The sequence below is a fragment of the Anabrus simplex genome, chromosome 1 (assembly GCF_040414725.1).
Source record: "Anabrus simplex isolate iqAnaSimp1 chromosome 1, ASM4041472v1, whole genome shotgun sequence".
NCBI classification, from domain to species: domain Eukaryota; kingdom Metazoa; phylum Arthropoda; class Insecta; order Orthoptera; family Tettigoniidae; genus Anabrus; species Anabrus simplex.
This window is the reverse complement of record NC_090265.1, coordinates 372,449,426-372,459,532: the sequence shown is the minus strand read 5'-3', so window position 1 is coordinate 372,459,532 and position 10,107 is coordinate 372,449,426. Positions and strand designations below refer to the sequence as shown.

The 10,107-nt window shown below is 39.1% G+C and overlaps 1 protein-coding gene across 1 annotated transcript in view; it reads right to left on the bottom strand.

Moving 5' to 3' along the window:
- Positions 1-397: 397 nt before the first annotated feature.
- The window catches only part of NT1 (Neurotrophin 1), an 86,177-nt gene continuing 76,467 nt past the window's right edge, over positions 398-10,107 (bottom strand). The window contains exons 8-9 of the mRNA XM_068226826.1: positions 9,109-9,734; positions 398-704 (exon numbers count right to left, since the gene is read on the bottom strand). Coding sequence (XP_068082927.1) covers positions 398-704; positions 9,109-9,734 — 933 coding nt within the window. The remainder of the gene's footprint in view (positions 705-9,108; positions 9,735-10,107) is intronic.

Sequence of the window (10,107 nt, the reverse complement as noted above, 5' to 3'; positions counted from 1 at the left end):
AACGGCGTAAATGTATATCTCGTTCTTAAAGAAAATTTCATTTGATTCTTGAAAGGTTCTCCTTTAGGCATTAGTGTTCATGCCACACATAATTTATAGCATTTTACATACTGCTCATTATGTGTAGTTATTCAGTTATATGATAATATTCATACTTTCATCGTATGAAATCAAAACTTCCATTTCAACGAATACAGGGTCATCACAGGAAAAACGAACACAACAGAATCCCACCCTACCCGGCTGGTTTCTTGCAACCACCAAATCCTGAATTATTATTCAGTGACCTCAATCAGGGTCGGCCCTGTGCTATGCAATGACCTGCAGAATGGTGTTCAGCCACCCTAATAATCTAAGATAAGCTCATCCGTACATTCATACGTCCAATATATCACAGCTATTCGGTACTGGAAGCTGCCCTTGGCTGACTGTTCCCTATGATAGGCGTCCATTCCTGTCCCTGTCTTGCCTCCAGCTTGTTGGGCTCTTGATTCTTGAAGAAGTCTATGATGGGATGGTAGTTGTAGTTGACTCTGCGATGGGAAGGGTCTGTGCTGACTGCAGGTACTGCTGCGGTTGTTTTAGCTTTAGGTCGTAGTGTTGTTGAAGTGGTCGTCGTCGTTGTACTCCGGATGAGGTCAGAGGTGATGATGTGAGGATTAGGTCGACGTTGCGAAGCTCCGAACTCTAGATCCTCTTCAGGCCTGCAAGAATAACATTATAAAAGTAGCAAATGCATACAATTGTTATTTTATCTATTGCATAGTTTTTTTTCTAATTCATTAATAAAACCAAACCAAACCCCATGTCATAATAGCTCCGAAGGTCCATAGCCTACCAAGCGACCGCTATACAGCCCAAAGGCCTGCAGATTACGAGGTGTCGTGTGGTCAGCATGACAAGTCCTCTCGGTCGTTATTCTTGGATTTCTAGACCGGGTAATTGATTAAAACAGTGTTTTGCCATAGAAGCAAATCTTCCACTTCTACAATGGATATTCCCTTCCTACTCCTCCGCAATGAGCAAAGAACAGTTACTCACATCATCCGGTTTAACAGCGGCTAGTTTTACTAGTCTTGCAGCCTGCATTCGGGAGGCGGAGGGGCTGTTCTGCACCGTGGACCGTCCAGAGAATCGTTTTCCGTGGTTTTCCACTCTTCTTTATTAAGTCCCAAGCTGAGACAGATCCTTTTATAGGACACGGCCGCCACCGCACTCCCTCACCTTCACCGCACCTCAAATCACCGCTTCAAATTTCCTTAGTCTGAGAGAGGGCGTAACTATCTAGGAGGACCACCGTACCCCTTTAGGATAGGGAATAGCAGCATAGCTCAATTGTTATAATTATTTCAATAAAGTGCAGACAAATCTCCCAAACCAAACCCCATTCCGCAACAGCCCCAAAGAGCCTTGGCCTACTAAGCGACCGCTGCTCAGCCTGAAGGTCCGCAGATTACGAGTATCGTATAGTCAGCATGACGTATCCTCTCGGCCGTCATTGTTGGCTTTCTAAACCGTGGCTGCTATCTCACCGTCAAGGCTGAGTGGACCTCAATCCATCCCTCAGACTCAGGTAAAAATCCCTGATATGATTGAGAATCGAACCCGGGGTCTCAGGGTAAGAGGTAGGCACACTACTCCTAGACTGTGGGCCCGGTTTATCTACGTACAACCAGTGGTAAATTTTCAAGTACACCACTTTAGATTTAAAACATATTTCTCATTAAATGCCTTAATCTTGGAAAAAATCATTGAGATTTTAAATCTTATTCCAACTAACATGAAAAACTAACTTCTTGGCTACTCGTTGGCTGTCTCTATCACAAATTTCTGCGGTGCCGGAAGGTCTTCCCCTGTCTTGTAATGTGGTATGCGCACTCAACTCCTCCACTACACTGAAAAGCAGTAATCTAGCTCCTAACATTCTTCACTAGTAGGGAAAATAGGGAATATACCTTTGTAACGGTTGAAGGGCATCGAAGAAGATTGGGGTCAACTGTCGTTCCTACCATAACAGGGCTGTTCTGCTTTAAAGTTTTTGTTTTTTTGTTTTCAAATGCCAGTTTTATACTAGTGGATCTTGCGATTGTGTTACAGGACTGACTTTCAGAAAATTTCAGAAAGTCATGAAATGAACAAAACAACGGGATGCTCACTCCGGAACTTCAAGGTTTATAGCAAAACTTCAGGATAGTTAGCGTGAGAATTATAGGCATTTCCCTGTATTTACCACTGATCTGCACATAGGTCTGAGGACTGTCGCACTTTGTGGCAGAATTCCTCTCAATTGTTTACCTAGTATTTTCTTAAATTATTTAAAAAATGTTGGAAATTTATCAAAAATTTCTCTTGGTAAATTATTTCTATCCCTAATGCCTCTACCTATAATTAAATATTTTCCCCAATTTGTGCTCTGTAACTTATTCTTCATCTATTCTAGCCGTGCTGAAACACCGGATCCCTGGGATCTGCGAAGTTAAGCAACACTGGGCGTGGTCAAGATTTGGATGGGTTACCACACGCTGTTGGACGAGGAACTGGCGGAAAGGAACTGGCCACACTACCGTACGTAAACTCTGGCTCAGGCACACCGCTGCGAAGTTTCGGAACTGCCTTCGGGCAGAATACACCCTTAACTTACCTTTATTCCTACTTTTAAAAACTTCGTTCAAGCTTATTCATCTACTAATGGCATTCCACGCCATCTTTCCACTGACATCCCAAACATACCTTTAGTCGAGCAGCTAGTGTGCTTTCTCCCACGTGTCCACAGCACAAGTTTGCAACATTTTCATAACATTACTATTTTGTCAGAAGTCTCCAAGAACAAATCGTGCTGGTTTCCTTTGGATTCTTTCCAGTTTCCAAATCAAGAAATCCTGGTGAGAGTTCCGGACACTGGAACCGTACCCTAACTGGGGTTTTACGTGACTTATAGGCCCTCTCTTTTACAACCTTGCGATACGCCCTAAATCACCTTATAACATATATACAGTATATTAGAGATATGTAACCCTTATTTACAAGCTTGTTGATGCGATTACCCCAATGAAGATATTTCCTTATATTGACACCAAAGTTATAGTCGCGCAGCTGTGAGCTCACATTCGGGAGACAGTAGATTCGAACCCCACTGTCGGCAGCCCTAAATATGGTTTTCCGTGGTTTCCCACTTTCCCACCATGCAAATGCTGTGGCTGTGGGGCCTACCTTAATTAAGGCCACGGCCGCTTCCTCCTCACTCATATCCCTTTCCTATCCCATCGTCGACATACGACCTATTTGTGTCGGTGCGACGTAAAGCAGATTTTTAAAAAGTAATACTAAATAATAATAATAATAATAATAATAATAATAATAATAATAATAATAATAATGGTATGTGACCTCTGGAGAAACGCTGGTGCAAGTCTTTCGTTTTGAAGCCATTGAGAGACCTGCGCGTCTATGAGGATGGAGCCCTATTTAGGATGAAATCAAATGTTAAATACAAACAATAGATCTCTGAGACAGAGGAATTAACCAATGAAGGTTAAAATACTTGTGTCGGGCGAAAATCGAACCCGGACGTATTTGGACCAAAGACCAGCATGCTAACCTGTTAGCGGCGGAATTGGACAATGACAAGTTTAGTGCATCGGAAAGATGTTCATGAAAATTTTACACAAGCTGTTTCTGATCTATTCGTGAAGAAATCTCATCGAATGGAGCTGACATTCCAGTGAACTTGGTAAGTACCCTTAATTCCCTACAATTAATATGTAATCTCTTCATTACGCTTGTTGTCTAAATTACGTCGGAGAGAATTTCCATTAGGAGATATGTACCAATAATATTGATTAGATAGGCATGGGGCAGTTTAAAAATGTAATTATAACCAGTGGGAAAATGTTTAATAAAAATGAAAACAGGCTATGTGTTGGATTTAAAGCAATTGTTGAGACGTGTGTTAGCAGTCACATAGCTTTAAATGTGGTAAGTAAAATACTCACTATTTTATAACAGAGAAATATTTTTAAAAGGAGGTGCAGATTAGAGAGAAATAGGAATGGTTGTGGAAGTAAGGAGAGATTGATGGAATTTACTGTGAAACTGAAGTTAGCAAAACAGTCAGCTAAGAACGACATGTTTGCAAACATTATTAGCTGTCATATGGATTTGAGGGTAAAATGGAAGGGTATGTACGGGTACTTCATGGTAGAAACACTTTACAGGAAGGACATTCCTGTTATCATTAACAATGGGAGTGGACATGAGAAGACTTATAAATTGCGTAAGTATTCGGTCAGCAGTTTGTAAAAATAGTTGGATATAACGGTAATATCCAGGAATTGGAGGTGACTAATCCTAGTGAGGTACTGAAATTTCCCAATGATAGTCTATAGAAGTCATCACGAAAATATACAAAAGTTGAAAGCTGTAAAAGCAGTTGGGATTGGTGAGATTTCTCGGAATATGATAAAGGCAATGGGTTGTGATAGAGTGTCGAATCTTAAATACGTATTTGATTATTGGTTGTATGAAGGGACGTATATCACATGAATGGAGAGTTGTTATAGCAGCCCCAGTGTACTAAGGAAAGACTGAGAAACATGGAGCAGATAATTACAGGCCAGTCAGCTTGAGATGTGTTGCACGTAAGCTCCTGGAAAGCTTTCTGATTACACTATGCGCTTTTTTAATTCCAGCTAAATATGATTTAGATTCAGGAGTTAAATGAACTCTATCGCTATAGAGCCAGTTTTATTAGCGTAGATCATGGGTGGTGGTCGTGTTCATTGTTTTAAGCGAAAGTGCAACTAGGCAACCATCCTGTATAAAACACTAATCAGAGGGAAAAATGGAAGGGATCGGTACTTTGAAAAATGAAGATATCGGCCAAAGGAATACAAGGGTCACGAAGGGCGTGAAAATGAAAGGCTGCCTAGGCCTCCATACGTAATACCGTCGGGGTCGAAAAAGAACAAACGTTGACCAAGGGAGATCGGACATGATACATGAAAGTGAGGAGCCTGGCAAAAGTAAGTGGAAGCAATGCCAGGACTCAGCTAGTGGTCGTCAATCCACGCTCCAAAGTTTAGAGCCCCTGGGGCTAGACCATGGGATATTACTGACGAAAATGATGGCTACTGGACCAGACAAAACAGTGGTTGAATGGGTGGCTACATTTCTAGGAAAAAGAAATCAGAAAATTAAATTAGGTGAAGCATTTTCTGATTCTATAACGATTACGCGTGGGTTCCCACAAGGCACTATTTTTGGACCTTTATGTTATATATATGAGTAAAGAATTGGAATCAAAGGCTTTTTGCAGATGATGTTATACTGTATAGAGTAGTATAAGTTGCAGGATAGTGAGAGTCTGCAAGAAAGACCTCGATAATGTTGTGAGGTGGACAGCAATGATATGATCGTAAATGGGATGAAAATTCACTAAGAGGAGAAGTCTTCTGAGTTTTCATTACTGTGTTGATGGGGTGAAAGTAGGCCTACCTCACGAAGATCACTGCAATTACTTCGAAATTAATATAAGGAAAGATCTTCATTGGGGTAATCACATTAACAAGGTTGAAAATAAAGGTTACAGATTTCTTCAGATGTTTATAAAGATATTTAGAGGTCGTAGTAGGGATGTCAAGGTGAGGGCGCATAAGTCAATGGTAAGACCCCAATAAGAGTATGGTTTCCGTGTATGGAAACCCACAGGCGGATTACTAGACACGAGAACTGTACATGATCCAAAGAAAAGTAGCACAATTTGTTCTGGGGAATTCCCGACAAGAGAGCATATTTTTACGAAAAAGTTACGACAGTTGATGGAAAAACTTGCGAATAAGGACATGAATGACGAATGATGAATAATGCTCTGAAAACTTACGCTTTATTATTAGGAATTAGTTGTGGTTTCGCTCAAGGACGGGCTGCTCGACTAAGCGGTATGATCCGAACTGTCAGTGGAGACATGGCATGAAATGACATTAGCAAACGAATAAGCTTTAGCGGAGCTTTTAAATTTCAGGAAGATCATAACATGAAGATAAATCTGGAAATCAAGAGGACAAATTGGAGGAAAACTTAATTACTGGAATAATTTATCAAGGGAAATATTCAATAAATGTCCATACTGTTTGAAATCCTTTAAGTAAAAACCACATAAACTATGGATAGGGAATCTGCCACCAGGGTGACAGCCATAAATACAGATTATTGATGGTTGTTGATGATTTCATGATTATTCATTCAGAAGAATAAACTGTTCCTGGGGGACCACATCACTCATACATGGACTGGGGTTAAAGTATTTGTTATTCACGCATTTAGAAAATTCTATACTTCAGAAAAAGTGAACTAATAATATCAATAATAATAATATTAAATTAAACAACAATTTCTTATCAGTATATTAAAATTGGAGGAAAATGTATTCTCAATTGCAATGTTTGAGAGAGAAATCGAGATTAGCATAGCAGCTGTGGCATTTCTTTTTTCTTGAAGTGAACATTTTGCCCAATTCTCCCCTACTGATATATAGCATAATGTCCGAAATTCTCAGCTTTGCCTGATACATTCAAATATACGAGCTCTTAAAACCTGTTTTCGTGTGTCATCAATGATATAGATTCTCTTTTAGAATGAAACGAATAAAATAAGTTATCTTTTAATATGTTTAACTGCGGCATTTAAATAAACGGGAGATTAATAGTATTACTATACGGTGGCTTATAATAGATTAACTTCCATCAAGCCGAAGACGTATTTAGGAATAACATTCTATGAAGACTTGAGATTTAACGATCAGAAAACGAATGACGAATGCTTTATTATAAAGAATTCGTTGTCGTTTCTCCCAAAGACATTTCTAACTGTATTTAACTAATTTGCTATTACCGGAATTTAGAATGGCTCAATTATTTGGAACCGTATGACCACATAGAACATAATTCTTGTCGACAGTGTTTAAAACAAGTTTCTAAAATTCATGACATATAAAATTACAGGGATTCATAGATTATATGCTCACGAAAGATGGTGTAAATGGCATGTGCTACTGAGGAAATTACAAAAAGCGTTATTTCCTGTACAAAATAATATTTTAAAATTAATTCAAATATGTTGTGGTCAATCTTTGTCTATCCACCACAGAAAGTAAGACATCCTAAAATATCTTCTTTATTTCAAAGACTAAATCTGAATTAATAAGAACTCCACAATTAATAGAACCGGGAAATTTTACGACAGTGCCATATTCATCCATATGTTGACATTTTCAGTGTGATTGAAGCTATATTTAATTATTCGTGTAACGCTGTATTCTCAGTATGATTTAATCGGGACAGATAAATGTGCAAACTTTGTAAATGTTATTCCTGAATAATATCGTATTTTAATATTTTAAAAGATTTGGTAAAAGTAGTATAACTCATTTTGCAATATCACCTTATATTGCGATGTTTTAGCAGAATTATTTAATGTTTCATGTGTTTTAACCCTGTTTTTTTCCTCACTGATGTCATAAAATGAAACAAAGGTCGTGAGCTTTGTAGTTGGGGCTTATGGTCGGTTATGTTCACAATAAATGAAGAAAGAAAAAAGACAGAAAGAAAGAAAGAAAGAAAGAAAGAAGGGGATGGAGTCTAGGTTATTTTAGGGGATCGAAGGCACGTTGAAAATCAAGTTTCAGGGAGAGTTGATTAGTGAATATGTTCTAGGTTAAAAGTTGTTGCACTCTTACTGTTCAACTGAGAAGTATAAAATGGCGGACTTGTGCTCCGTTGGGTGAAAATTTAGTAAGCATCTCGGCAAATTCTGAGGACTAATAATGGTAGACTGCGTTGAAAACTGGAATCTACTCGTAATATCATGGAATTTTGGAAAAATGTGCAGCAAGTATGATATGTAAATACACCACTTGCAAGACTAAAGTAGTGCCAGTTTGGAGAAACATTTGAAACTAAATGTCAAATTAAAACATTTGCGCCATTTCAAGTAATTAATATAAGTATTCTTCCGGGTAATTTGAACAGAGGTATAGCAAAGCTAAGGCAATCAGTTCGTAATTGCTATTAACTGTATTTTATAAGAAGATTGTGAACTCCAAAAAAGAAATCAACTCTATGTTGTTCTATTCATAAGTTGACTTTGATACATAGGAGTGGAAATTTGGTATACTCGGGATATCTAATTCATAGGACAGAAATAAAAAAATTGAAAAGAGGCAAAATTGACTGCAAATACAAGCAGGATGGAGAGCATTGAAGACACATGAAATAGGCTAAGTTTGGAATGATTGCATCTACATGTGTGTATGAACCAGCTTCGGTGGAAAGGTCATGTAAACTGAACGGAGGAGGTTAGGTTACCTAGTAGAATAATAAACTAAGTCAACAAGATAAAAAAAGTGAAGGACCGAGCTCGATAGCTGCAGTTGCTTAAGTGTGGCCAGTATCCAGTATTCGGGAGATAGTAGGTTTGAACCCCACTGTCGGCAGCCCTGAAGATGGTTTTCCGTGGTTTCCCATTTTCACACCAGGAAAATGCTGGGGCTGTACCTTAATTAAGGCCACGGCCGCTTCCTTCCCACTCCTAGCCCTTCCCTGTCTCATCGTCGCCATGAGACCTATCTGTGTCGGTGCGACGTAAAGCAACTAGCAAACTAGGTACAGAAAACAACGTGTAGACTCGAGTTTTAATGCTTCCAAGGTAAGAGAAGAAAAGAAGTCACAGTGGTAGTTATAAATATAGAGTTGAGTTGTGGAAGTGCTTAGGATGTCCATAGAAAAGTGTGAATGTTTTCAAGGCAGTGAGATTTGAAGCAGACTTAGCTATACTTGTACATAACAACAGAGGATGATATTGGAGCTAAAATAATTCACAAAAGTTGCATACTGAATAATAGAAGGAATTTTAGCTCGAATGAAAATCTACGTATTATACGTCTCGTAAGATCGATAGTAGTTGACGAGACATTTAAAAAATATTGCATTGTGTACCCATGAAATTTGTCGTTTAAAAGATTTGACAGTCTAGCAGTACAATGTCTACTTTCAGTCTGGTTTATGTACCCTATTTTCTCCTTTCCCATCCCCAATCTCTAAACTGGACACTTGCCTGGAGGTTAGAACCGTCTGGTTGCGGCTGCGACGAATCTGGTTACCAGTGAACGGTGGAAAGTCGTCCTCATGAGCCAGAGGAAGTGATCCAATTGGCGGCACCAAGTGATCAGTGGTAGGTCGACGGAATCCTTGGCGCTGGAAAGGTTGCTGCTTAACAGGTTTTGAAACTCTTTGTGGAGGCTGTGGGACAGGTCCTCGTAAATCCTGGTCCTGGCCGTGGAACAGCGTAGTCTCCTGAAAAGAACTGCTGGCACCACCATCAAATGGCTGACGGAAATCATCAAATGTGTTTTGGAAACCAACTCCGCCAGCCACTTGCCCGAAGTTCGTGTCCTGGAATGTCTGGCTGAATCCTCCATTATCTTCAAATGAACTATGGAAACTCCCAACTCCACGATCCTTGTGAAAACTATTGTCCTTGAATGTATTGTGGAAGTTGTTAAACCCTGCAGGCGTTTCTTGTCTCGGGGGTACCGGCTTGAGATGTGTTCTGTCGTCAGAAGTGGCGAAATCTACTCCAGGAAACTCTTCTCGCTTAGCAGAAGACTCAGGTGGAGTTGGATTGCGAGGAGGAAAGTTGAATGCATATCCTTGGACGTGACAAGAGCAGCATGTTGGTACCTGTTAAACACATACAACTCTTAATATAGTACCACAGTTATAAATGGCATATGTTTTGGAGTAATACAGATACAAATGTAGTTCTGAAATACAATTTAGGGATATTTAAGTGTCTTATTAATCGTTAAACAAATGTTTAATTAATCTAAAAGTCAACAGCGCATTACTCGTTAATTTAACTACTACATACTCAGTCTGTAGAAAGGTTTAGATTATTTTCCCCTTAGGATTAGTTTAAATTTACTGTAGGTCATTAACTAAGAGAAACTATTCGAAACAAAGAAAATTGTTATAAATTTACAATGAGTATAAGGATAATTATAACTACTGCAGTTAAATAATAAATCTCAAATCGAGCAGCCCACAGATACAA